This window comes from Bipolaris victoriae, assembly GCF_000527765.1.
Source record: "Bipolaris victoriae FI3 unplaced genomic scaffold scaffold_4, whole genome shotgun sequence".
In the NCBI taxonomy this organism is placed as follows: Eukaryota; Fungi; Ascomycota; class Dothideomycetes; order Pleosporales; family Pleosporaceae; genus Bipolaris; species Bipolaris victoriae.
This window is the reverse complement of record NW_014575388.1, coordinates 237,194-263,808: the sequence shown is the minus strand read 5'-3', so window position 1 is coordinate 263,808 and position 26,615 is coordinate 237,194. Positions and strand designations below refer to the sequence as shown.

The following is a 26,615-nucleotide window of genomic DNA, read 5'->3' as shown; positions in this document are numbered from 1 at the left end:
GCCAAATACCTACACACGACAAGCACGCTGCTATCAGTCCTCTCGACCACAGACGTTACCACCACCCACTCACATTCATCCTTACTCTCACACATTCACCCACGCACACACAAATCATGGCGTCCTTTTTCGAGCAGTTGTGGGAGTCCATCTTCACGCCAGGGCCGACTCCTACGCTCCTTGTCGCAACAAACGCCTCCTTCGCCGCACTCCAACTTCTCCTCTTTGCCATGCTCCTCGCGACCTACAGCATACACTTCATCATCTTGTCTCTCCTCTGTGGAGGTCTCTGGTGGTCAATCAACTGGTTTGCGGCAGAAATCAGGGCTGCGCAGGAGAAAGAGGAGGAGGCGAAGCGGATTCGTGAAGCTAGAAGAGGCGCAAAGGAGAAGGGTGATGATGGTGATGGTGAAGCCATGGACTCGGGAGACGATACCGAAGTTGAGACCGAGGTTGAGCAGAGACAGGTGCCGCAGCCCAAGCCCAAGCAACCGCGTGCTGAGGCACAGAGCACTGTCTTGGTTGACAGACCACAAGGCAGTGCTGTGAGCAGCCCACCACCTCCTCCTGTGACGGCCGGTGCGAGCACTACTACGGGCGCGACTACAGGGCTCGCGGTCCCTGCCAACGAGACAACCAAGAGAAGAAAGGGTATGGCTGAGTCTACAGGCGATTTGTCTACGGATAGCGAGTGGGACAAGCTGTCGGAGGATTCCGAGGATAGATGAAGACGTTTGTATTTTGCTGGCCGCTGCTCGCCATGGTTCTGTATGCTTTTTTGGATGCTAGACGCGATTAGACTGTGCATCTGTACCCCGATGTCGCGACACGTGAACACGCGCTGCTGCTGCCACCCCTTTCCCCTGTGCCCTGCACGTCAAGGCGTTGTACATTTGTCTCTTTTCCAATCCAGGAGCAGAGAGTGATCTCTGCTGATCTCACCTCACCCAGCCGGCCATGCATCGGGCCTGGAGTTGCAATGACTGACTGGGCTGTGCTTGCTTGCCTGCTTGCCCGCCTGCTTGCCCGTCATGCCCCGCCAAAGCTTCCACCCTCACCCATCACAATGCCCGAATGCCCAACTCGCCCATATCTCCCTTTCCACATGTCGCTGACGACGACGACGCCTTGGTCCCAACCCGCACCTATAGCGGCCCTGCTATCCCATGTCTAAGCTGCTGCCTTGACCCTGACATCCGCGACTATACTTTGCATAAACCCCCGCCGTCGCACACGAGCAACCCCCCGCAATGGCTGCCATCAACACGCCCGTGAGCGTCGCAGAAGTGGCCGAGCAGGCTGGAAACTACACCTACGATGCGCACATTCCCCTGGCAAACTGGCTGCGCACTGCCAATACCATGCAGAAAGAGGTGCGTCGCTAGACTCCATGCAAGGTGCGCATGCTCACAGTTTCCCAGGCACAAGTCTACGAAGCAGAAGGCAACGATGCGCAGACATACCTCCTGCTATACCGCCACGCCGACCTTGTCCTTCAGAAACTACAGGGCCACCCCGACCGCAACAAGCCCGAGAATCGCAAGGCGCTGAATGCTGCCACAGCCGCCGTCAGCCGGGACCTGAAGAAGCTCGAGGAAATTGCGCCCCGGATAAAGAAGAGACATGAGGATTACGAGGCAAGGCGCAAGAGGCAGCAAGAGATGCTCAAGTCGTTGGAAGGCAAGACTGCTAGTTCTGCTTCTCAAGAACTCGACGGGTCCAGGAGAAGGTCGTATGACTCGAGACGGACTATTGACGCGCGCGCTCAAGATAATCATTTGCTGGCTGCGAGACTGGCGCAGCGAGAAGTAAGGAGGAGAGCTACGAACAGGATAAGTGTGGGACAGCATAATGTTTTGGAAGCAGACGACCCGGCACGGCGTTCTGGTGGTACCTTGGATAGTTGGCAAAATGAGTGGACGCAGCACGGCAGCGACAGAGATGATATTTCTAGCCAGATACAAGAGGTTGCTAGGTTGCAGCAAAATGGCCAGAGAGCATCGTACTCGTCCGTAAGTTGGAACCCGACAATGCCTAGTGCCTCCATATACTGACAAGCACAGCATCCAGCATCTCAGTCGACATCTACATACCATTACCCAACTGTTCCTCACAAAACAGCACAAGAGACATGGAACGACTCCCAATCGAGTGGTGTTCCACCAACGAGACCCCCAAAGGAACAAATATACAGGTCTTCAGGTCTCCCCATGGTGCCTCCACCACTGCCTCCCAAGCCTGCGGCCTCTCCATACGATTCGCGATCAGAACGTCCACGCCCTCCACCTGTACCAGGCAAGATCTCGGAAAGCGCACCACCATTGCCAGGCAAAGTACTCGACCAGCGTCCACTCACTCCTTCTGGAGAATTGGACGAGTTCACCTTCAAGCCCTCTGCCTATCTTGAAAACGGAGATCCGCTTCGTCCTGTCTTTCTGCCGTCTCAACTCCGCAACCAGTTTCTTTCCCTCGCATCATCCAACACTCGTCTCAACCTCGAAACATGCGGTATGCTTTGCGGAATATTAAAATCCAACGCCCTCTTCATCACGCGCTTAATAATCCCCGAACAAACAAGTACCAGCGACACGTGCGAGACTTTGAATGAAGAGGAACTCTTTGACTACTGCGATAAAGAAGAATTAATGGTCCTAGGCTGGATACACACGCACCCAACCCAAACATGTTTCATGAGCAGTCGCGATTTACACACGCACGTCGGATACCAAGTCATGATGCCCGAAAGCATAGCCATTGTCTGCGCTCCCACTAAACAACCTAGGTTCGTTTTTCTCTTTCTTCCTCTTGGGCCCTTTCTTCCGTTCAGTATGCTAATGAAAGAATAGCTGGGGCTGCTTCCGTCTCACTGACCCCCCAGGTAAACAAGCAATACTCAGTTGTACCCGCCCGGGCATCTTTCATCCTCACGACGTGGATAATATTTACACCGAAGCGCTTAAACCGGGGCATGTGGTGGAATTGATGGATGCGCCGTTGGAGTTGGTGGATATGAGGCCGAAGAAGAAGTTTTAAGAGGGTGTGGTGTGTGGAAATGGGATTGAGAGGTGACCTTTTTTTTCGTTTTTGTGGTAGGAAAATGGATATATTGCATAGCGAGGGTTGCATACGATTGCAATGTTTGTAACAATGGGGAGATGGAGATAGAAGTGATATCTAGAGAAGCATGAACCTGATAATATATGAAAGACCTTCCCCTTAGTTACTTTTGCAAAACACTGATATACGTTGGTGATTTGTGTAGTATATTTTTTTTTTCCAAAATGTACGTTTTTCTCTTCCTTCCCCCCCCTCTCCTCCCCGTACTTCTTCAAACAAATATTCGAAACACTTGTATCCCACATTTTCCCCAAACCAAAAAAAATTATACCTGATTTGCTTCTCCTAAGGATTACGTGACTTTATACCCAAATATCATCTCATCTTTTGTATCCTCACGTGGAGCAGAAGGGGGGGTTGGATATAGATATAGGGTAAAGGAAACGAGTTCGTTACGTGGGTTTAATGGGTTTTGATGTAGCGGAGGGTGACAATATCCATGTTTATATTGATGGTGGATGATTTTAGTTTACAGTTTTGGTGAAAAAAGTAAGAGAAGCAATGAGTGTGTATGTGAGATAACAGCTTAGGTAGGTAAGAGCAGTATCTAGCTGTGATTGTTGAGTGTCACGGGTCTAGGAGGAGGAAGGGGGGATTTGCCGTCGTGATTCTCTTTCTTTTCCTTTCTGATGGTAAAGTAAACATGGGTATTTGGCGCGATTTAGTCTTGCTTGAAAGATTGTATGATGGGGAGATATAAATTGGATCGACAATGTCTTCTTTCTTGGCTGGTTTACATAGAACCAGTCCAATGCACACAGCTCGTATCTGAAACAAAGAAAAACAAACAACTCATGGGGGAAACAGTAGCAATGAGCAAGGGGAGGGGTTGTTCCTCGCGAAAACTAGGACAAGGAAACTGGTAACCCTTACCCCCCCCCCTTGCATCATTTCGTGCCACTTACCTTTTTACCATCGCACCTCCCCCACAAGTTCATGTGGGAACAAAAACAGGTACCAGGCGCTCTCTTCACGACTCATACATCACACACACCCCCCACAAACCCCATCTTCCCTCGCTCTCGTATCATCGATAAGAAAAAACCTCTCCCCCCAAAACACCTCACGATCGTCGACGTCATCACCTACAAACAAGAAGAATGTCACTCCCTTCACCAGCCACCCGCCAATAACAGGATACATGTATCTAAACTGCGCCCATCCCGGAATGGCGGATAAGTGCCGTATCCGTGTGTGTGTGTGCCGGTAACCGAAAAGAGCCTAAGATTGGATCTCACAAGTTCAAACATGGCCGCGAACCCGATAGATTTCGGGAGATCGACAAATACGTGCTATTAGGTACTTACTCTACATCAGCGATGGTTTCGTTTACGCCATGGGCTCTTGTATATGCTCAAGCAAGGCATGATATGTTTTTTTTTTAAAGTTGAAACAAAAGCAGGTTTTCGCGGCGTGGTGTTGGTTTTCGAGCTGATGTGCGGCGCTTGGAAAAAGGGATTTGCAGCGTTGGTGGGACTAGGGAGGTTTGGCTTGTTTAGTGTATTTTTTCCTTCTTTCATTTGCGTTCTTGATGCGGCTGGCGAACCATTTTTGGTTTTTTCTGGTTTTGAAGACCTTGCGCTACGGGTGTGGGGATCGAACTTATCCAGGTTTTTTTTCTCTCTTTGCTTTGCTTTACTTTCTTTTCTACTGGCCTTGTTTGTGCAGCAGTTTGGTGGTTCAGTTTCACCCTGGCGATCTCGGCATGATCCGAGTGTATAAGGCCGAGGGGCATATGAAAATTAAGTGATGATCGGGATCGGAAGATAGCAATCTTGGTGGCCTTGGTAGTGTAAAAGGGTTGGATACAATTGGGTCGGGATGAGTATCCATTTATGTGCGCTACTGCTGAGATCAGGCCATCGTGGTTGTCGTGGTTCAAACATTGGGTTGGATGGAAATGACCACCAAGAGCTCAAGACTTGTCAAGTGTTCTCCCGCAATCAAAAAAAGACGTTCAACAGGCTCGGTACTGAGTCGGCAGGACACAGCCTGAATGATGCGTACCGAGTTGCCCACCCTGTTGCCGTTCGTTAGTCGTGTGGCCTTGCTTTTCTTCTACGTTGCTCTTGGCTAGCGACGGAGCCTAAGGGACCCATTAACACGAGTTGGCGTTACATCGTAAATCCAAAAAAAAGAATCTGCCGCAACTGGGCTGAGAAAGTTCAAAAAGCCCAAGGCTAGGTGCCGCTGTCTGGCTTCCGCTCGGTAGTATTATTAACCTGCAAGTGGAGATTCCGAGTATCAATACGATATTCAGGCACGCGATTCGGTGATTGTGTGCACATGTGAGCGATGTGCTTGGACATGTGATGGCCTGACCAAGGGGTTTCCGAAAACAGCAAGGTAGGTGATGAAGTTTTTCTTGGTAGTATTTGGCGACATGGAAGGTGTACGTATGGGTATTCTAGGCGTGCTCATGCAAGAGCCAGTCGATAGGAGACTGGGATACACTGTGTAAGGTATTCCAATTTCTTGGTACCGAAGGGTGATGCGCAGCGGGGGAGGGGGAAGGGAGGGGAAGTTGTAATGCAACACTTTCCTGAGCAGTCTAGCCCCGTCTCCGACCAAACATGGCACTCGATGAGTTTGGTGTTTTTAGGAGCTGTGCCTCTTTCTGGTGTGATTGTAATTCAATGGTGTGTTGGATGTTCTTTCCACCGACCCACCGACGGATGATGGCCAGGTCCGTGCTTGGTAATGACGTCGTTCAGGAAATTGTTGATAGGGTAAAGCTCCACAGCGAATATGTACCCGCGTACCAATGACTTGTGCGCATGGCTACTAATGTAACACGTGCATTTGATACAGCAGACGTGAGCTAGGAACGGGTTTGAGAAGTGTTGCGCTACAGGGAACCAGGGCGGCGGGCGTCGCACGGAGACAACTCCAGAGTAGGCGCAAGGTCGACACCAGACACTTGACGTCAGTAGCCACGTATCTGAAAGCAAATGCACATTACTCGCGCAGTGATGTGTTTCCATATGTTTCGTGCACATCCCGAGACGTGGTGAAGAGCATGTTTGCCCAAGGCCGCGTCAACAAGTTTGCCTAGACCGCTGGCCAATGTGCCAATATGGATTTGTCAAGGTATGATGCTGAAAACAAGGTTTACACAATAGACCTTTCCTCTTGGTCGGTGTCGATGTAAAATACGTTTCTGTAACATGTTATACTTTACTTTGCTCTCTAATCCATATAGTAGACTTGTCATTGTAGATGACTGGGTCCCATTCAACACAGACGCATGAAGTCTGAATTAGCTTTCCGGTAGGGTTAAGAATAGTGTGGGGGGCGGAAGCAAGAACCTGGCCTTTCAAACTCCAAACTTGGCGAATGTGAACTATGCTGGGTGTGACGTCGTGCAGTGTATCAGATCCTGAGGCTGCGTGGCGCCCAGACCTTCACTCCTGCACCCAGTGAATGCCAATTGACGATCGCAATCGCACAAATTGATCGATGTCTCCCGTCTGAGCTAACAGTTTGGATAGAGGATGTCATTGGGCAAAGGGGATGCACTTGGGGACGCCAATGCTTGAAAGACGTGGAAAAAATGTTAGAAAAATGGACCAATAGTGATGAGCCGAGAGAACTATATTTGTAGAGTAAAAAGTGAAGGCAAGTGTTCGAGCACTATGCATCTTGTAAAAGACAAGGTTGTAATGGGAATTTTTTTTCTCTTTTGTAGTTGACGGCTGAATCGCTGTTTTTATCACTCAAATCGAGCTGCGATTCAAATGAACATGAAGACTACGTACAACGCATCACGCTTCAGGCATGCCAACCGCGGTACACAATCTTAGTGCCGTACTTCTGACCTTTCTTGAGTACCATCATAGGCTTGTACTCGGGGACATTGATAGCGTTTACGTATCGGCTGGGCTCAACGCAGAAACCAGAACGGGCGCGGCGGGCGGGCAAATCACCAACTGCGGGCACGTCGATGTACTTTCCAGTGTAGAACTGGAATGCTGGCTCTGTCGAGTGAACTTCGAGATGGATTTTGCTCTCTGGGTGGTAGAAGGAGGCAAGCTTCTGCAGAGCTAACGAGCGCGTATCAATGGGCACACTGCTAGGGTCGGTGTTGACAACAAAGCAGTCGTCAATGTCGGGCTCCTTTTCGCCGAGAGTGAAGGTCTTTTGAGGGCTGACACCAGGGTACTCTTCGATAGGTCCTGTGGGTATGCCTCCATCATCAACGACTTGGTACTTGTTCGTGATGAGAGTGACTTCTGTGCCGGCAACAGAAGGGCCTTCTGTCAAGTTGAAGTAGCTGCAAACATTTTTTTTAGTACCATAACCTAGGTGCAGTACTTGGCGAGCACTTACCTGTGGTTGGTCATGTTGATAGCGGTTTCATCGACCTCATCACCGACGAGTTCAGCTTCATACTCGATATGCAAGACCTCCTGCTGGACACCGTCTACTTGCTCCTTTTCCTGGACGTACCACACGCTTACTTGCACAGTGCCAGGGTAGCCCTCCTCACCGTCTTTGCTTAAGTACTTGAACAGGGTGGCCTCTTTGCCATTGCGATCCACCGTGGTAGGGCCTTCAAACTCACGCTTTCCCCAGCCCATGTGGCCGCCGTGGAGGGAGTTGGGACCATCGTTGAGGGGGAGTTGGTACGATTTCCCATTTAGGTCATTGATCTTCGCCTTGGACACGCGGTTGGCGATGCGGCCAATCGTCTCGCCGAAAAAGGGGGCATTGTACTGTTTATAGAGCTCAGCCGAGGGAAAGCCCTGGACAATGTTTTTTCCATTGACATGGAACTTTTGGATGATGGCGCCCAGAGGCAAGAAAGTAAAGGCCTTTGAAGACATGGCGCAACAGGCAATCAGTGTGGCTGGGCTCTGTTGGGGCAAAGGGTAGGTAGTGACGGTGGCAGGGCAGCGGGTCGTCTAGGATTGCGTGGTTAGCTGCAGAATTGGAGTATGGTTGAAGGGCACCACGGTCCCAGTAAACTTTCTCTCTCCTATTGTTGCGACATCTGGTGTGGTGAGATGAGGGGTAAGGTGTCCAGGCGCGGGGCTGCTGCGGGACCACCGCCACCACCACTCACCTTAGCTGAGCGTCTGGGCACGCGTATAAGCTTAGGGTATCCTGGGGCGTGGGAGCAGGCGACCAGGCTGATTCAATAGCTTGATTGAACCGTGTGTTTGTGTATGTGTGTGTGTGTGTGTGTGTGTGTGATTGAGACAGAAAATGGGGCGCATTTGCGGACCGTAGTTGGATACATATGTGTTGATTTATTAGCCTAATGAGGATGTGGAGCAGCCGTTGACGTTCCTTTCTGCCGCTGGTTACCACGCGAAGCAAGGCTGAAATCTGCTGCTGTAGACCGTTTACATGATGTGCCGGGCAGAATGCAAGTAGTATAACGATTCGGACGATTTCTTCGCGTCAATGTCTGGACAGTGTCAGCGGATTATTAAGAAACGGGTACTAGATTCATATGTATGTATGTACATGCAGGTGCTCATCACTCTTTCCGCCACACATCATTAGTAATCGGCATTTCAAGCGCGCACACTCAAATTCCCAACATGCAACGTCATAATTGGAAAAAAGAACAAATAGCGAGTTTTAATATTTACAATATCATGTACAAGGTAAACCACAATATACTCGCAAAGGCGACCTTATTGCGCCCACTGTCAGGAACAGTTGCCAATCCGTGGAGGCATGCAGCTGTGTCCGGCACAGCGGTTCACGTCGTCGTGAAACAGGTGAGACTTTGACCGGAGTGTAAATTGAAGGAGGAAGATATCCGGCAGATCATTATACGCCGACATATTGGACGCCGATTGCTATGACCGAACCCAAACGCCGTAAAGAAACAGGAGGTATCCCAGAACGCTTGAACGCTAAACAAGGAGATGGAACGAGGGCAGCGGAGTTGTGTCCGGACCAATGGCTATGCGCCAACGGGGTTCTGGATGAAGCTGCTGAAATCCAACTCATTGTGCGTATTCCAATCGGGCATCATTGGGTCGTTTGGGCTTATCGCAACACTCTCTACCATCATGTTTTGGTCGTAGGCGGGGAAGCTGTCGAATCCGTACATGGGCTTGAAGTCGACTGTGTCATCCATCATCATCGAGTCGTTCATCCAAGGTGCTCGTGACAGTGCAGAGGGGTCCATGACACCGCTGCCTAGGAACGGTGGTGAGGCCATTACCGGCTCTTGCTTGATTGGCGAAACTACCTGCGACTGTCGTGGGAACGGGCTGTTCATGGGTGGGGTTGGCGGTGCGTTATTGCGGGCAAAGGGGCTTTCGTACGCAAAGGACCTGGTTGTGGGTGTGCCATTGTATGAGGAATTGGACGAAGCATGGCCGTGGTCGGATTCTGAGCTGACTGAAGTCCGTCTCTGTGTGTATGGGGCGCCTCCTTCGATTAGTCTTTGCTGCATGCGATTGCAGTCTTCCTCGAATCCTTCGTAGTGGGTGCTACTTTCACTAGGGGCGTGTAGAAGATCCAGGCGTTCCAAAATGTCGTGGGTTAGGGGATGGCCACCTGCGGTTTCTTGCAGTGGTTGGCCTGGCCAGCTCTCGCCTCGCTGTAGGCGGCTGTAAAGTTCTCGTAGACCAGCGACTAGTTGGCCTTGTTGCTGCTCAAGCATCTCGACGTAACTGATCCAGTTAGCTTAGGTACTTAATCCAAGGATATTTAAAACCAGTAACGTACCCCTTGGGATATACTTTGTCCTGAGACTTCTTTCGCTCGCCAAAGACGCAGATTGCGTTGTCGGCTTTGCAGCGACTGCAAGGGCTCGCTCCATCGCACTAGTCCTGTTAGGTGGATGATTGCGACGCCTGTGTGAAGTTAAACATACCTTTGATTTTTTTAGACGGCAGCGGTCGCACGCCTTGCACACTCGCTTTCGGATGTTATCTTGGGCCTCCATTGAGTCTGATCTCTGAGGTGACATGTGGGTCAAAGCAGGTAGGGTTAAGGTGGTAGGGTGGTCTGCAGGTAGTGACCAAGACTTGAGTGTGGGTGTGGGTGTATGTATGTCTATGTCAGACAGTACAGTAGTTGGTTGGATGTTGGTGTGCAGATTGGCAAAAAAAAAGGTCGAGGTGGAAGTGGAAACCAAGGCCCTAAATAAGAGCAAAAGGGCAGTGTGGGTAGGAAAGCATTATATCTATTCACGTCAGAGGATAGTTGCGTTCAGGCGGACGTTCGGCGATAACCTTGTGGTGCAAAAACGCGGTAATGAAACTGTAATTATGAAATGGGCCGGCCATGGGCAGCTAGAGGAACCCTGTCTCTTTACACATCATCAATGGGCGCACGCACGTTGAGGCACATTAGTCGGTCGAGGAGCCAGGGTGCATGGCTGGGTGCAGGGCACCAAGCTGGCGAGGACTGGGCTTCGCTGGCCGGAGGAGTGACAAAGCGAAAGCGCGGAGTCGGCCAACGAGCGGACCGTGAGCGCACAGTAGCCTACGACGACTGCAATGGGAACGAGACAGCCCGCCCGCGTCGTTGCTCGTCCGCCAGGGAGAACAGGTGACGTTTTACTCGGCGAATACGCGGGCTTAACCAAACTCGACCTGCTCTCGAGATCGCAGCGCTCGGGTGCCGGCAACACGACTTCCACGACCAAAATCAGACGGACAAGAGCCGCCTGTGGCACCCCCATCCCCGCAAACTGGCGATGCTGGCCAGGGATTGTGTGACACATGGGCGAGGTCATGATCAAGACTCGATGCTGCTTGCCCATGATGTGTCCGTCTGTGTGTGTGTGTGTGTGCGAGTGGGTGCGCCTGTCATCATCATGGCCGCATCGCTGATAACGTTTTTTTTGTCTTGACGGGGGCCCCAACGTACCAAAGCTTCGGCCGAGCTAGAGAGGCAGGACTGCTTGACTGATTTGACAGCCAAATGATCAGCCTCTCTGGTGAAGGAAAGGCGTGCTCGCTCCCTCGGACGGTGGCACAATCCCGATTCCGTCTCTTGTGTCCGAGTCATCAAGGGGGGTGGAGGCGGACCAAGATTACATGTCCGTCTACTCTACCACACACACACATACTAAGTAGACACATGTGAAGAAAAGACGCATACGCCTGGCCCGTCTGCGCATGCTCGAAAACCTACATAGTTGGATACTTACGTATGGACATACGCTACATAGCTAGCACCGCCAGCCAGCCAGAGGGTCGAGGGCGCTGCGATGTGACCGATGGCTTCAAACCGCCCATTGCTGGCTGCTAATGTAAGCGCAGCCACAATCAGCGACCTGCATTGTCGCGACATATGCTGACACCCGCCTCTGTCTCTTTTGGCTGTCCTCTAGCCACAACTGTCTCGTCCGACTGGACCTGCTCTCATTTGCCAGTTCTTGTATTCTATCACATACATACGCGTCGCAACCACCCAGCCCCGCGCCTCGTCCAATGTTTCATTAGTCGTACGTACTTACTTAGCTGTAGTATAGTATCATGCCCTCAGAAAATGCCTCAGCCACAGACCCCCTCTGTCCACGTACACCTCCCACTAGCCACAGCCAGGCGTCCAGGTCCTAATCATGTTTACTGGCCCGTCTGTACACTTACATACGTATATTCCCATACGCGCTATTCTTGTTGGCCAGTCAGCCAAGTTCCCACGCTGCTCAGGGAGATTGGCAGGTTGGCGACACACGCCAGGCGTCGTCAGGCAGCGTGGCTGAGAACATGATTTTGGGGTGAGGCAAGATTTGACGGGCCCTATACGACGGCTATACGATGCGCCCCCTGTCTCAATACACCACTTACCCGTCCATGCCAAAACGTCGTGAACACCACCCGTTGGGCTAGATCGTCCGCCTTCCTCTCCTCCCTCTCCTCCTTCTCCTCCTTCTCCTCCTTCTGCTTCTGCTTCTGTTCTTTGTTTCAAACAAGCTTAGCGTGAGCGCATACAAAAACAATGTCAGCCATCCACCTACGCCCAGGGCCACCTTTGTGCATGTGCATCATGCCACTCACACGCATACATACTCACACTCAGCATCTGCATAATCATAAGCATCACCACTACCACTACCACTACCACTACCATCATATCATCATCGCCCTCTAACTCCATCTACTTACTCGCTCCCCCGTCATGTTCCAGGTCGCAGCCGCTGCACCGCCTGCTGACATGCAACTAAACGCCAGTGCACGCCGACCAAGATTGCCAGGGCTTGTCTCCATTCCCGCCCTGGCATTCGGCCACTTGTCTCGTAAGTACATGGTCCTGCTCGGCTCACAGACCGACGAATGCGGGGGTTGTTAGCAGCGATCCTGTCAGACCCATCCCCCGTCCGTGTGCAATATGCTTTTTCATCGCAAGGGTCCTGGGATGCAGATTGATATCAAAAAAAAATACAGTACAGCCCGTCCTGATGCACAGTCGCCGACATCATCTCAACTCACCTTTGGAGACAGTAAGCGGCGATTGAATGCATGCTTCTCGACAGGTTGTTGCTGGTACCTCGACAAGATGACCAGCCAATCTACGCTCACTGCCTGTCACTGCAAACTTGAATAATGCCTTTTCCAACCGCCTGCTATGTCATTGTCCAAGGATTGCGTGGTTGCCATGCTCCAATGTGCGACGTTTTGCTGGCAATCACCCCACGGTCTCCCTTGTTACATTGGACAAGGGACGGACGGTCTTCGTCCCTCCTCCGATTCATACCCCAAAATCCCCCCTGGCGCCATGGCGTACATACTGCTTCGAGACCTGCCGTCCTAGCCATGTGCGCAAAAGCCTTGGTTCCTCTGGTCCAAGACTTTGGTCAGTCTTGTGCCCCCCCTCTGATTGCCTCAGCAAGACTCTCCGCACGCAGTCTCAAGATCGACACCCGCTCTCGCTTACTACGGCCTAACCTTGCGGCTTTACTCAGCCCGGTCGCAACAGGGGTACCAAGCAGATCCTCTCATTAGGTGCCTATAGTCACTTATTACCAAGCCCTCTCCAACGGCCTTACTCATCCTGTGCACTTTGCACTGGTCCCGCCCTATATGATTACCTAGCAAACTTCGAGCTAAAGTCTAGCCAAGCTCCTTCGTCCATGGATACTATCAGCCTGCATATTAGAGATGCATGTTTAACTTTCTCTTTTCTGCCTGCAGTCAGGCTGTTTTGGGGGCTTGGGTTGGGTCCGGCATGGTTTTGAGCAATTCGTGGGCCTATTCTTCCAGGTCATATAGTAAGCCACAAGCCGCCTGGAACAGCCCTAGTAAGGCGGCACACTGAGGCGCGTACGGGCCTATCGAGCTCGACGACAAGCAGAAACGGGCAACCAGCCGATTCAAGTAAATACAATACATGTAGTACATACGGCAATCGCCGAGCCATCTGCCCAGGGCTCAAGGCTTGGCTCCAAGGCAATCTCTCCTTCTCTTGGTTCCAGGGTCAGATCGTTACCTGTGTAGTAGCACTACAACAACCTATTGCTATTGTCGCCCTGTGCCAGCAGCCTTAGGCTCTGCCTCACAATGTACGACCCGCCAAATATGGGGGAACCTGGGCAATAGCTAGAGATGTTTGAGCTTGTCTATTTGCTCAGGGCTAGTAATGTGCGACAGGCTACGCACTCAACCGTTGCCGTCTCTCCAGGCAACGAACGCCCACGGCCCGGTCCTCTTGATATTCTAAGCCCCAAGGCTACGTGTAGGAGCATGGCACCATGGAAGAAGTCCGTCGGTGCCAAGTCTTGTCATCCTAGGTCCAAGTTGCACTTTTCGCTGCGGACAACATTTGGCGGCGTTTGCACTCTCTTGTGTTGCTCGGCACCGGACACTCAGCCTTCCGGCCAAGAACTCATCGCTCAATTGGCCCATCCACTAAAGCATGTACCTACTTTCGAACGCAGACTGATTCAGCCTTGGCTTTCTCATACTGAGTCGAGGCCTAGACTCTCTGGTCCGTTTCCATCACCATGGATTCCTTGGCTGCCACCTGTGCACATACCTTATGGGAGGCGTATAGACACGAAATGATGTCAACCAGACCAAGTATTCACACACAGTACATAATGGAGCTGGCTAGCTCGAGGCTGTTTGGTCTTCCTGGTCTCGGGAGATTGAAACCTTGCGTATTCTTAACACCCATGTCATGAGACCACACAAACCTTCGCAAGCAACCTGCATTCAATTGAGGCGTGGACGGGAACTGCAATGAGTCAAGCCCATGGAGTAGTTTCCACAGGGACCCACCCCAATTTGTAAGGCTGAAAAAGCTTCGACAGCTAGTTATGCATTGTGCCCGCACCCACCCACGTCAGACTGCGTCTTAGTGCACAGTGGCCACACTATCTATCCTCAGCGTCTAATCAAAATCCTTAGCAGAAGATCAGTAACGGATCATGATTTCAAGGTGGAGCCATCATGAGTCTGACACATCAGTCGAGTGCGAAAAACAACTCTTTCTTCAACTGCCGACGACAAAGCTCAAGCACCACGACGAAGGATCCGTTGGCTCGGATGCTGCTTGCTCAGTAAGTAAACTTCGGATAGTGATCAAGGCACCCGTAAAAACTACCTTTCAACCCGGTCCATCTGCTTCTATCGACACGCAGTACTTGCAACATGCGTTGCTCTCGTATACTACTAAACGCATACTTTAGGTCATGGCCATGGTAGTAGTGTATCCGTGACTCGACTGTGAAGGACTTGATGCTGATCATGATCCTCCCGTGTTGCAGCACATCCACTTGCGGATGGCGAACCCCAGCTCCGAGCGCCAGCATACCGGTTCCATTGCGGATACACGAACAGGACCCCTGCGTGCTGTTGAAGAGATGGTCTAGACTTCTAGAATGCGCCTCTTCATCATGATCCGCTTTGATAATCGTGCAACATGGGCCACGACATTGCAGTGTGTTGGGTTAACTACGTAGCACACCGCCGCTCGTACCTGTCATCACGTGCCATCCATCGCAGCACCGCTCGTAATACTCAAACAAACAACTCAATACCAAACGTGCCTTGTTTCCAACCCTCCTTGCAACCACCAACCAGGGGCCACGAATAATCAGAAATCCACTCACCAACGCAAACTGGATCTATCGCCGAGGTCGCCTTGCAGGTAAGTACGGTGTTTTCGGGTTTCCGTGCGACACAATAGTTCGGCCTCCTCTTTACTCGGGGTCCGATACTTGGACACTCGTCCGAGATGGATGCGGGCACGGACCAAATCTCCTCACTGGTACGTATCCCGCTTTTCCATGTACGCTCTGATGCCCATTTTTTTTCCTTCGCTCGTAAGTAAGCACAACGATCGCTTTTTTTCTGCCTAATTTCAAAGACTGCCTCGGTACTAAGTCTAGTCAAAACGTAGTTTTCATATTGGGTTTGTCCAAAGCATCGCATGTTATTATTTCTACCCACACATGATTGACCGACGCTCTGTTCAGCGCTCTTACTACTAGTAGTTCCCACACATGGCCTTTGGCCTCCCAGGGAAGGTTGCCCGACTCTGGCAGACAATACACGATCGCATCGACCGCCAATACGCATGCCTGAGATTCCACCCGACGGCTTGATAGCAACAATCCTAAGCCCAAAACGCTGCGCAGCCTGACCGGCTTGACTGTGCGCTAGGCAGTACTTGATGTTTCTTGTAAACCCTGCGAAAGCTGCAATAAGCTTTGGCATGCCTCGAGTCGCTTCCCTAAATGTACCCTGGCAGCAATCGCAGATCCGCATCCCAACACAGCAAGTCGATATCACGGACACGATCTCTTAACACATGATCCCCATGCCGCGATGCTTGTACTGCCTGGAACACTGGTTGAGAAGATGCGACGTGCCTCCGGTTTAGTGGGAGGAAGAGGTCTCTGAAGCGGGTAGTGCAATGCAAAATGTAGCCCTAGTGTACGTAGGACCCGAGGCCGGCCAGACTGACGATTATATTGAAATAGTCACAATACGAAAAGTATAAGGCCGCGTTGCTCGCTCCAGTCCAGTGGTACAGGCTCGAAGTTAAGCTGACTGCAGAATAGACAGCGCGCACGCTCCGTCACGACTTTACGCCGCAAATACGCGCTAGGCAGTTTTGAACCTGCAGCACTGCCTCAACACGGCAACCCAAGTCGCAAACCCAGTTGCTCCTAACACATCCTTTTCCAGTGATGCGTTGACACAAGGCGCAAGGCGAAGATTTGCACGCGATGCCTTCTGCTCACACCCCACCCTCCGCGGCCCTAGTACAGTCAGCAACGTCAGCGTGCGCTCAATACCGGTCCAAAATGGCCTCGATCGCGAAGCCTGTTTTGTAACTTTGGGGCACCATTGCAAGGCTGTACATACTCTATCGGGTTGGACCCATGTTCATCGTCCTTCAAACACCCAGCGGCGATCATCAACCTCGCAGCTCACACCGGATGACTTAGCCGCGGCAAATCACAAGTCCCCGCGACCTTTGAAACAAACGCCCGTGGCAACGACACTGGTCTGACAATGCAACGACGTTGCGTATCATGAACCTCGCTCAGATGCAGGTCAATCATGTCGGCTGCATTGCACCACCGCCAGGAAATTAACACACTGGCAGTTACTCAACTGCCGCGCTGCTGAATTTGAGACTCACTGACGTTTCTAGTGTGCTCTAGATGCACGTGCTCGGACCCGATAATCGGCCCGTCAACGTATTTACAGTAATGGCAAAATAGTATTACGTCGGATGTGGACCTTTTGTGATGAGCTGCTTTCACCATAGTTGGCATCACAAGTCGTCTTTCTTACACTCACATGCGTTGTGTGTGCAGCACAGCGCTTTTGCATTTTGCGGGAATAATCTGGCTTACTAAGGTGTATTTCGGTAAACTCTTCTCTCTTATTGCCGAAATTCGGGCCCGATTGCAACCCTCGGCTGTACGACCACTATGCCAAACCCTTTTTTCTTCTTCTCTTGAGTCAAGCCTCGCATGCACCACTCAAACTCTTTCTGCCGCATTCATGCGAGGCGGAGTTATCCGAATCACCCCATACCACTACCCATCTGCTGACACGTTATCTACAACCTCGGACTTTCTTTCGCGCTTCTACTTTTATAATAATGCCAAAGTTCTGACTGTATCGCGTTCCCGAATGCCATACATTCGGGTAGAATTGCGCCGAATCACGCCTTCTCAAATGAAGTGAATAGTAAACAAAAGACCAAAAAGTAGTTACTGATCAACATACATGCGTACTTTGTGTGTATTTTGCCTCGGACAGAGGCATGTCATGTGACTTGTGTGAGCGTATCTGTATAGTGTATACAGCTTGGCAACCCCTAACGTACGGTGCATGTCGGAGAGACGCGTAACGTACTCGACTTGGCTCGTAGAATATCAGGCGTATTTCGAACTTGGGAAATCATAGAATGCAAGGAAAAGGGGAGAGGCCCGAAAAGATGATGTCGTGGACACGCTCGAGGCGTTGGGCAGTCTTTGGCATACGCAGTAGGATCGTCGATACAAGGTCAAATTTGAAGCGTCACAGCTAGACTAGACAACACAGACATGATCATCACTTTACAATCTACATGGATCGAAATCGGTTAATCGGAGGTAAATCAGCCTTATTTCGCGTCTAGCACAATGTCCATGATCTCTTGATTTGCATAGTCGGGAAAGTGAAGCCGGATAAGCAGCACAGAGATCGAATCTGCAAGAAAGCTCCATGTACACTACGTAGTGCGGGACGATTTGACCCATCAGCAATACGGACAATCATGTCTATCTAAATCAAAAAGGAAATGAACAAGTACACTTGTGAGCATCCCCAACACCCAAAATTACCAAACCATCAGTAACCCCCCCTTCTCCTCCAAACTCTCAATCAACCCAACTCTCTTCTTTCCCCAAAAATAACGCAACAAAACGTCCTTGTCAGCCCTGCAACGCACGAACATAACACCATGATGACCAAGACCGAAAATAATCTATTCCCGAATGGCCCAAACCCCCATGGAAGAGGATAATCCAATATGTACGCATGTGTAAGCTTACATTACCTTTTCCACGCCTCATCTCCCCCCGCCTCTTCCCCCCGGCACACTCTACGTCTTCTTCCCCAGACCCCAGTCTCGGATCGCAACCCACGCACGAGGACTCAGGGTGAGCTAAGAAAGAAGGCCCTGACCGCACCTCTTCGTCCCCCGGTTTAGCGATAAGCGAGGAGGGGGGGGGTGCGAGAAAGGGCTGACTGGGAAGTGATGAAATGGTCAGTTGATGAATCACTGTATGATGAGTGTTTTGAAATTGTGTTTGAAGAAAAGAAGAGAGTGAGAAGAGGGTGACCACTGTATACTTGTGGGAGGAAGGCGTTTTACACGCTCGTACGAAACGAATCCAGCATCTCGATTTCCAACCTACGAAATCGCGCTACTAAGGAGCTTGGAGTAAAACTACGCACGAAAGAAGGGGCGATTGTGGAGAAAGGACCACAAGGCTGAACTCCCGTCATCCCGCTACTCCCCCAAACCCTCTTCACCTCGTCAATTACCATTCACAATTTTGCGGGAGAGAGAAAAAAAATTATGAGAAAAGTAAGCAACACGTAGTAGAAAATCTCGGACGAACATTACCCAACCACCCTTCTGCAACCAAGACACACGTCCACCACCAACTGCTTGATCACCCGAATCTTACGGAACTTGCCTTTGCAGCTAGTACACTACACTGACTAACTAATTAAACTAGAAGCATCTCTCTCCACATAGCTCCTACACATGATCTCGCAACCTCCCACCGCTCCTTTAACCCCCTCCTCCGGATGCCATGACACCGCAAGACCGCAACCCCCTTACCCTTGACCCCCTCGGCGCCTTACACAACCTCGTAGTCAGCACATTCGTAAAACACACGTTTACTACTACTGCGTTATGTACCACATCACACCACATTACACGCGCAACTGCAGCGCATACTTTTTTTTTCTCCACATATGTTGCACGTCAACTGCGTAAATGCAAAACACACCGTTTCGCCGCCCCCCTCGTTATGCTACCACTTTTTCTTTACACAGGCTTTTTCTTCACACATATGAGATGTTTTTCCTTAAACTTGAGTTTGGGGGGAAGGGGCGAAGGGAAGGGGGAGAAGGGAGAAGCCTTGTACATATCTCCTCATCGTCAACAACCTACAACCACCCACCTCCTTTTTTTCTTCTCTCACTCTCTCCTTCGAGAAAGTGGAAAAGATACCGATAACTCCCCCCCCCCCCCGGTTCAGTTCGCCGTATATCGTATACTGTATAACAAACTGTGCAGAGTATGCACATACCACATCTACACGCCCCAAATCTCACACGTAGTATGGAAAATAAAAATAAAATACGCACATACACTACCATCACCATCCCTTCCTTTTCCCTCCTTAACTCAACTCCCCCCCTCCTCCACCTCCACCTCCGCCCTCCCCACACACACACACACCCAAAAAACGCACAAGCCCTCCCNCTTCCACTTCCACTTCCCCCCCCCCTCCCCACTTCCTCAAAACGGCCCTGCACCCATGTCCAACGCCCCATCCCCCCGAGTCATACACCCTATCTCCCCCTCACCATCTTTGTCAGCAAAATTCCCAATCGCCCTTTTTTTCCCCTAGTCTGAGAGAGAGAAAGAGAGAGAGAAAGGGCAAGTGCGCTAGGGCGTTCTCTCGCGCTAGAAGTAACGCACAAACCTTTTTTTTTTCTTTTCTGGTTTTGTTAAGTACCGGACTAATTGCGGTCTAACGCCGGGGTCATTTACTTTGCGTCTCCCCCCCCCCCCAAACTCCCCTCGCTAACCCGGCTGTAATACACCGTTTAGTTTTATAAGTCATGGGGAAAGGACGAGGCGGAGGGGGCGTAAAAGTGTGTGGGGGGGGGTGTCTAGTATATCGGTAATATAACGCCGGCTGATCAAAGGCACAGGCAAGTCATGGGCTGTTTCACTCAACGGGTGTGGGTGTAAAATTTTTATCTTTGGAAAATTTCTTTGTCAGACTTGACTTGATTGGGGGTAAGTGACTTTGCTTGAGGAAAATTACGGACATGGGGGTGTGCTGATGGGGGGTATTGGTAATATAAGTTTCTTCCGAGGGCATGGTCTCAATATGTACATGTTTATGCTGTACGGGGGAGGGTTGGACGGGGCTTGCATGGAGAATGGTGATAATGCAAAGAAAGAGAGAGAGTGTGTGTCAGATGGATGGAACGGCCTGCCAAAAAAACAACCTGATCTGAATGGGAACTTAGAGATGGAGTACAGTATACTTTCCTCTACTCCAAATTCTGTCTTGGTTGGTCTCGTTCACTCGTTGATGGGTGGGTGGGTGAGCGACTCTCCGTTCCTCCGTCCGTCCGTGCTATCGACGCCCTAGAGGAACCCAAGTTCGGGGACGCACGAAAAATAAAGGGCAAGACTTGAACAGGGGGTAAGTCAGCAAGTCCAGAGGTGAGCAAATCACAAACGACGGGAAGTCTCCCTTAATTGATGATCGACAGGATCCCTGAAGCGAGTCCGATATGCTCTCGATCTGCCGGACGACAACCGCCAACGAATGAACCCCGCCGATGCATCAGCGGAGACCAGGGGAAGGAGGGGAGCACAAACTGGTAATAATACCGACGCGAAAGTTTTCAAGGTGCATAGAGTCGCGACGGGCTGGTTATTATTACGCCGTACTTGCTTGCTGTAACAAAAAGGGCGCAACCAAAGGAGGGTGGCGCAGGGGATACGTGTTTGTGACGCGTCTTACCTTTGTTATGTATGGTTAAAGTTTGGAATATATAACCCCAAGACAAGCACCACCATGGATGGATTGTGATCAACGGAGAAAGGAAACAAGGACAAGGAGAGGAGAGGAAAGAACGAACTAGCAAAGTCTAGAGTTGCCAAATACGCACAACTAGCGCCGCCTGGTCTTTGTTTGCTTCGGTTCTTTCCCGTGCCCGTCGCTCTACTGACTACCCAAAGACACCCAAACCCATCCCAAGGGGTATCTATCCGCAAGGCTATGCATCTTCAAAGCAAAAACAGAGACTGAAAAAACAACAACAAAGAAAGTATTAAAGTCTATCAGGTTCGTCCCAGTAAACGAACATGAAACCAACGATGCAAACACAGGCAAAAACCGCGTATAAGACAACATGGTCTGGAGAAGGTGTTGTATCGTAAGAGGAAGGTGAAGCGAACGAGCGTACTAGGGAAGACAATTGACTTTGAAGAACGCGAGAAGAAAGGTGAGAAGAGGGATCCTTTTGTGCTTCGACGTCTGCTCCCCCGTCTTGTTGCTCCTCAACTTGGCCCTCTCCTCCTACCTGCTCAAGCACAGAGCCCTGAGTAGTAATAATCGGAGGTAGAGGAACAGGTGCAGCAACAAGACGTGGTGCAACCCCGCCGTTAAAGGTGCTGTATGTGTGCACCGAAGGAGGGAGCAGGGACCACGACACCATCTTTTTTGCATTGTTCTTCTGACGCCCGGGGCGTGGTGCCTTCAGAGGCTGCAAAATCGACTAAGTCTTGCCCTTTTCATACTCCATGTCTGCATCCTGGAGTTCAGCTTCAAGTTGAGCACGAGCATCCGGCGAGTCGGATGCACCACTACTGCTTAAAGGCGAGGATGCGGATGGTGGAGTATGTTCGTCTTCGCCATAGTGCACTGACTTTACGCGCTTCAGTGCAGGCTCACCATCAGGCGTGTTGCCGGTGCTGACAAGGCCTAATTGGCTTGCCTGAACAGGGTTCTGGGCAATCCACTTCTCTCGCCATTGTTCACGAAGGACGTCATATATGAACTGAAATTGCACCTTGGACTGTACCATACCGGCACGCTGGTCCCTGAGCATCTCGACTATCTTGACAACGGGGTCCTCGGTCTCGGGTACATCGTCTAGTGAACCTTCCTGGAGCTCCTGCGTCAGCCAGTCCAGGGCGATAAAAGTTCCGCTGCGACCAATGCCTGCACTACAATGCACAATCCGCGGGTTGGTAGCATTATCAGAGTTCTTCAGACGAGAAATCTCGACCAATTTCAGCATAGCGGAGCGGTCGTCTCCTTCTGGCACGGAAAAGTCCGGCCAGCCAGCAAATAGCAAGTGCCAGACCTTCTTAGATTCGGATTCATCATCAGTCGTCATGTCAATCTCCCGGACCTGAGTACGCGCCTCTTCATCAATGGTATACGAGGCCAGGTGAAGATTGTGGATCAGGCCGTCTTGGAATTCGTCATGCTCGTTGACACGCAGGTCGGGGTTCGAGGGCGACTGAGGATAGTATGGGTAGCACTTTTCCCGGTAGGCCTCAAACGTCTGGGTAAGCATAACGATGACGGCGGGCGAATCATTCTCTTTCCAGACCATGCGCCAGATGTGCGACCATGTCTCAGCCTTGGGTCCCTGTGTTGCGATGTACTTGAGGGGTGTTTGGGACTTGGTCGTCACAAGGTCTATGGGCGAGGCGTTGATGTAGTCAAAGTGGCCTTCGGGGACGGCGAGATGGACTCTGTTGGACTGGTATGGGTCGACGTTGGCGTAGCGGTTGCGGAAAGCGTACTCCTCGCCGCCGCAGCGTGCCCACCTGGGTGGCTCCTCTGAATCGGGCGGGTGTGAGTTATCGCGAAGGCGGTCGTTCTGAGCCGTTTCAAGGCGATTCCACTTTGCATTGATGTCTCTGGTAGAGCCAAGGAAAGCGGGATATGGGATGCCCGCATTTTCGGCTGGTGTAGGGGTGCCGGGGGCAGAGAGAGGGTTGGTGAGGCTGTGAGTGCTGGCGGCGGGGGTGCTGGCAGCGGGCGTGTTGAGCGACGAGGTGGTGAGGGAGCGGAGACTGTCCTTGCTGCGCGAGCGCTTGGACGAGGCCGTGGGCGAGATGGGGTCGTCGGGGCTGGCCATGGCTGGGTCGGTCCTGATGAGGACGCCCTTGAGCTTTGCCTTGCGCCGGAGGGCGCGAAGTTTATGCAGTTTGAAGAGATCCGCGTCCGTGTATGCGGGCGGGTTGGAGGCGGTTAGTGGGGGGGAAGGCAGAGTACTATGTATTCGTGTACATCAAGTGGCGGAAGAGCGGGCGGGTGCAGGCTGTGGCGCGTCAGAGGCCGGAACGATGGGTCTGAGGGCGCTTTGCCGTGTCTCGAAATTAGCGATAGGGGGGATGCGAGGTTGCAAGTGGAGGCGGCGGGCAAAATGAGGCTTCGCCACGATGCATCTGCTGCTGTGCTCTGTCTCGGTCCCCGTCTGCGCGTCTCTTGTCTGTATCTTGTCCTGTCTCTCTGGTCCTTGATGGCCGTCGCAGTCACACTCTCAGTCACAGTGCCGCGTCAGCGAGCTTACCATGGACCAGGCCAGAGCAAGAGGCAGCCCGTCTCCCAAGAACCAGCTTCAGCGACCTTCCGGGCAATGGAGGGGCTGCAAGCGGCCTCGCAATCGGGGGGAGCAGATGGCGGATCGCAGGCCGGCCGTAGCGTTGTCGCGTGGCCTTCTAGAAGGGTGGGCAGGCAGATGGGCAAATGGGAAACGGCTGTGGATTAATGGCAAATGTCCCGTCGCCGAGGGGGAAATAGACAATATTAATGCGAACGCGCAAGGCCAAGGCAGGCCGACTGTGAGATGGAATGACAACGCAGCAACAAGAAAAAACAAGCTTCCGCCTGAGGCCCCTCCTTCCCCCCTGCAAACACGCCAGGCGCGGTCGCTGGTCGCGTTGGATGTAGTAAGTACGCACATGGCATGGCATGGCTGCCCGCTATTCCTCTACCAACACTCCAAGTTGCCCCCCACCCACCCAATCTTTCTACTCCTCGCCCACCCACCACCGCCATCACTCCTTTCATCCCACCGCCATCATCTGCGCATCCCCACCATCCCATCCCATCGCCAGTCATCAAACTGTAAATGCACTACTGACTCGCCCATGGGCCCCTGGTTTGCTCTCTTCGAGGTACGTGCAGAGTTGCAAAGGAGCCCAAGATATCAAACTAACACCTTGGTACAGGCCTGGGCGGTCGCACGTGTGCGTCCATGTCCCCTTTAACCCCAAACTGTCCGGATGACTGACTTGTCACAGCTAATTCGGTCGCCCGCCTTCAACCGGGCCGTGCAAAAGGCATATCGCAAGATCAACAGGCTGCCAGACTTTGAGCAAAAGAATGGTGGCGGCAGTATGCCGGCCTCGTCGCTACAAGAAAATCACCCACTGACTGCGCTTCAGGAACGGGCCCCTCGTCCATTGACCATTTCAAAGACGAAGTAAAGAATCAGTTCCGTGAGCTCACTTGGCAGAAACGCCCTCCCAAGTGAACACCGTTCCGAATTCCGGTCGCTTTCCGCCACCCCCTCTAGTTTGTCAGACATGTGACAGCTGTCAGGCTAAGCCACGCTGCTAACCGACCGCCAATCTGCCAGATAATCTGCAGCCAACCAACCAAATGTTGGTAGTATATCCAGAGACATCAATGCCTCTTATGCCACCGGGTCTAGGAAAGCACTTCGAATAGCGTGGCCGCAAAATGTCGCCATCGATAATCTGGCAATGCGGAAAAGACATGGTGTTGATCCCTAGACTCTTGCTTCACAAAACTGCTTCGCTTCTTTTCTTGCTCATATAGGGAAACAAGAACATGACGTTATTCTTGGATCGATGAAGACAGATGTCGATCGTACTAGACTTGAATGATTGTAATCTGGCACTCGAGCATGAAAATGCACAGTCCGCGCTAGTACCATCCATGGCGTGACGTCCAAATACGCTTTTTAGGCCTTGGCCTGTTAAATATATCGACTATTCCATATTGCTTACAACTGATGTCTGTGAACCAATACTCTACATGCAATGCACAGCGTGATTAGGGCAAATATCTGAATAGAACAGCAGCGAGCGTTTTTCTACTACTACATACATACACACCTATCCAAGTAGCGACTTGATTACGTGATTGTGGAGTCGTGACATATCTGTATCTGAAAACATCATTACGTCATGAACGTCTTCATACTTTTTATGCTATACTTCCACTGCGCTTCCAAGTTCGCAATATATACAAACTAATCGTCTACAAAATACAATGCCTTCAGCGATAGTCACCGGCGCCACCGGTACGTCTTGGTCAGAATATGGCCAGCATGTATTAATATAGCACAGGCATCCTCGGTCGCGAGATCGTCTTCGAACTCAGCAAACACCGCTCACAATGGCCCACCATACACGCACTTTCGCGGAGCAAGAAAGAAGACTACCCCGAGACCGTAATCCACAACCATATTGACCTGCAATCCGACCCAGACACCATGGCCAATGACCTCAAAAACGTGCGCGGAGAGTACATATTCTTCGCCGCTTACCTCGCCCAGGATAAAGAAGAAGACGCTTGGGAAGTCAATGGCCGAATGCTCTCAAACTTCCTCTGTGCCCTAGAGAAAACAGGCACCATATCGCAAGTCAAGCGAATCATCCTCGTCTGCGGCGCAAAACAATACGGCGTCCACCTCGGCGTGCCCCAGCAGCCCATGCAAGAAGACGCACCCTGGCTCACCTCATCTAAATGGCCGCCAAACTTCTACTACAACCAGCAAAACATCCTGCACGAATTCTGCGCCAAGCACAACAAAGAATGGGTAGTAACGTACCCCAACGATGTCATCGGCTTCGCATCAGGAAACTTTATGAATCTCTCTGCAGCCTTGGCTCTCTACGTGCTCGTCTCTAAGGAAATGTCTGGCAATAGTGGCATCGAGTTCCCCGGCTCCCCCGCCTTCTACACCAAATTCAACTGCTTCACCAGCGCAAAACTCCACGCCGAGTTCTGCGCATGGGCAGCGCTCGACCCGCGTACCGCCAACCAAGCCTTCAACATCACAAACGGCGATGTCGAGAGTTACCAGAATCTCTGGCCAAGAGTTGCACACTACTTTGGTACTACCGTCAAACCAGACCAGTTCAAGAGTGTCTATGGCGGCAGTGGTGCAGCGAGCATAAGCGGTAGAATCAAAGACATGGTTGTGGGCACCGAGAGCCAGTCTTCGACTGTGCAGATGGCGCCTCAACCACCTATTTCTGCAGTTGCGGATGAGAGAGGGTTGCAGGGCACGCCGGTGCTGGAGCCCAGCCACGTCGAGAACCACATTGATCTTGTAAAGTGGTCTAAGCGCGACGATGTCAGGCAAGCGTGGAATGCACTTGCAGACCGCGAGGGCTTGGACAAGGACGCTTTTGACAAGGCAACGTGGGCTTTCCTGGGCTTCGTTCTCGGCAGGAACTTTGATCTCGTGATTAGTATGAGCAAGGCGCGTGAATACGGCTGGACGGGGTACAGAGACACATGGGGGAGCTTGAAGGATGTGTTTGGGGAGATGAAGGCTGCGGGCGCTTTACCAAAGGGTAGTGTCTAGATTGATTTACAAAGTACCCGTGTCCATGCGTGTATGCTCATGTAGGACAATATATCTTCTTCCCCCCATACCCCGCACCCTAGTCCTTCACTTGTATACCAGTCTACTACTACAAGCAAATCCCAACACAAATCAAGTCATATCGTGCATGTTGCATATTTAGTT

At 51.4% G+C, this 26,615-nt stretch overlaps 8 protein-coding genes across 8 annotated transcripts; 5 read left to right on the top strand and 3 right to left on the bottom strand.

Moving 5' to 3' along the window:
• Positions 1–116: 116 nt before the first annotated feature.
• On the top strand, positions 117–728 carry COCVIDRAFT_22335 (hypothetical protein; the record flags this gene model as incomplete). The annotated part of the gene is made up of 1 exon (XM_014706190.1): positions 117–728. One exon carries the CDS (start codon positions 117–119, stop codon positions 726–728), a length of 612 nt encoding a protein of 203 aa, XP_014561676.1.
• Positions 729–1,250: 522 nt separating this feature from the next.
• On the top strand, positions 1,251–3,033 carry COCVIDRAFT_11779 (hypothetical protein; the record flags this gene model as incomplete). Its single annotated transcript, XM_014706162.1, has 4 exons — positions 1,251–1,373; positions 1,422–2,012; positions 2,064–2,782; positions 2,847–3,033. 4 exons carry the CDS (start codon positions 1,251–1,253, stop codon positions 3,031–3,033), a joined length of 1,620 nt encoding a protein of 539 aa, XP_014561648.1.
• A 3,855-nt stretch (positions 3,034–6,888) lies between these two features.
• Positions 6,889–7,943, bottom strand: COCVIDRAFT_11778 (hypothetical protein; the record flags this gene model as incomplete). The annotated part of the gene is made up of 2 exons (XM_014706161.1): positions 6,889–7,390; positions 7,447–7,943. 2 exons carry the CDS (start codon positions 7,941–7,943, stop codon positions 6,889–6,891), a joined length of 999 nt encoding a protein of 332 aa, XP_014561647.1.
• Positions 7,944–9,037: 1,094 nt separating this feature from the next.
• On the bottom strand, positions 9,038–10,054 carry COCVIDRAFT_85661 (hypothetical protein; the record flags this gene model as incomplete). Its single annotated transcript, XM_014706270.1, has 3 exons — positions 9,038–9,755; positions 9,811–9,908; positions 9,959–10,054. The coding sequence occupies 3 exons, from the start codon at positions 10,052–10,054 to the stop codon at positions 9,038–9,040; spliced, it is 912 nt and encodes a 303-aa protein (XP_014561756.1).
• A 4,729-nt stretch (positions 10,055–14,783) lies between these two features.
• On the top strand, positions 14,784–14,936 carry COCVIDRAFT_86086 (hypothetical protein; the record flags this gene model as incomplete). Its single annotated transcript, XM_014706269.1, has 1 exon — positions 14,784–14,936. One exon carries the CDS (start codon positions 14,784–14,786, stop codon positions 14,934–14,936), a length of 153 nt encoding a protein of 50 aa, XP_014561755.1.
• A 6,648-nt stretch (positions 14,937–21,584) lies between these two features.
• Positions 21,585–22,961, bottom strand: COCVIDRAFT_22330 (hypothetical protein; the record flags this gene model as incomplete). Its single annotated transcript, XM_014706189.1, has 1 exon — positions 21,585–22,961. The coding sequence occupies one exon, from the start codon at positions 22,959–22,961 to the stop codon at positions 21,585–21,587; it is 1,377 nt and encodes a 458-aa protein (XP_014561675.1).
• Positions 22,962–23,976: 1,015 nt separating this feature from the next.
• COCVIDRAFT_86035 (hypothetical protein) lies at positions 23,977–24,362 on the top strand (the record flags this gene model as incomplete). The annotated part of the gene is made up of 4 exons (XM_014706268.1): positions 23,977–24,003; positions 24,058–24,075; positions 24,130–24,223; positions 24,274–24,362. 4 exons carry the CDS (start codon positions 23,977–23,979, stop codon positions 24,360–24,362), a joined length of 228 nt encoding a protein of 75 aa, XP_014561754.1.
• A 764-nt stretch (positions 24,363–25,126) lies between these two features.
• Positions 25,127–26,450, top strand: COCVIDRAFT_22328 (hypothetical protein; the record flags this gene model as incomplete). Its single annotated transcript, XM_014706188.1, has 2 exons — positions 25,127–25,157; positions 25,204–26,450. 2 exons carry the CDS (start codon positions 25,127–25,129, stop codon positions 26,448–26,450), a joined length of 1,278 nt encoding a protein of 425 aa, XP_014561674.1.
• Positions 26,451–26,615: the final 165 nt, after the last annotated feature.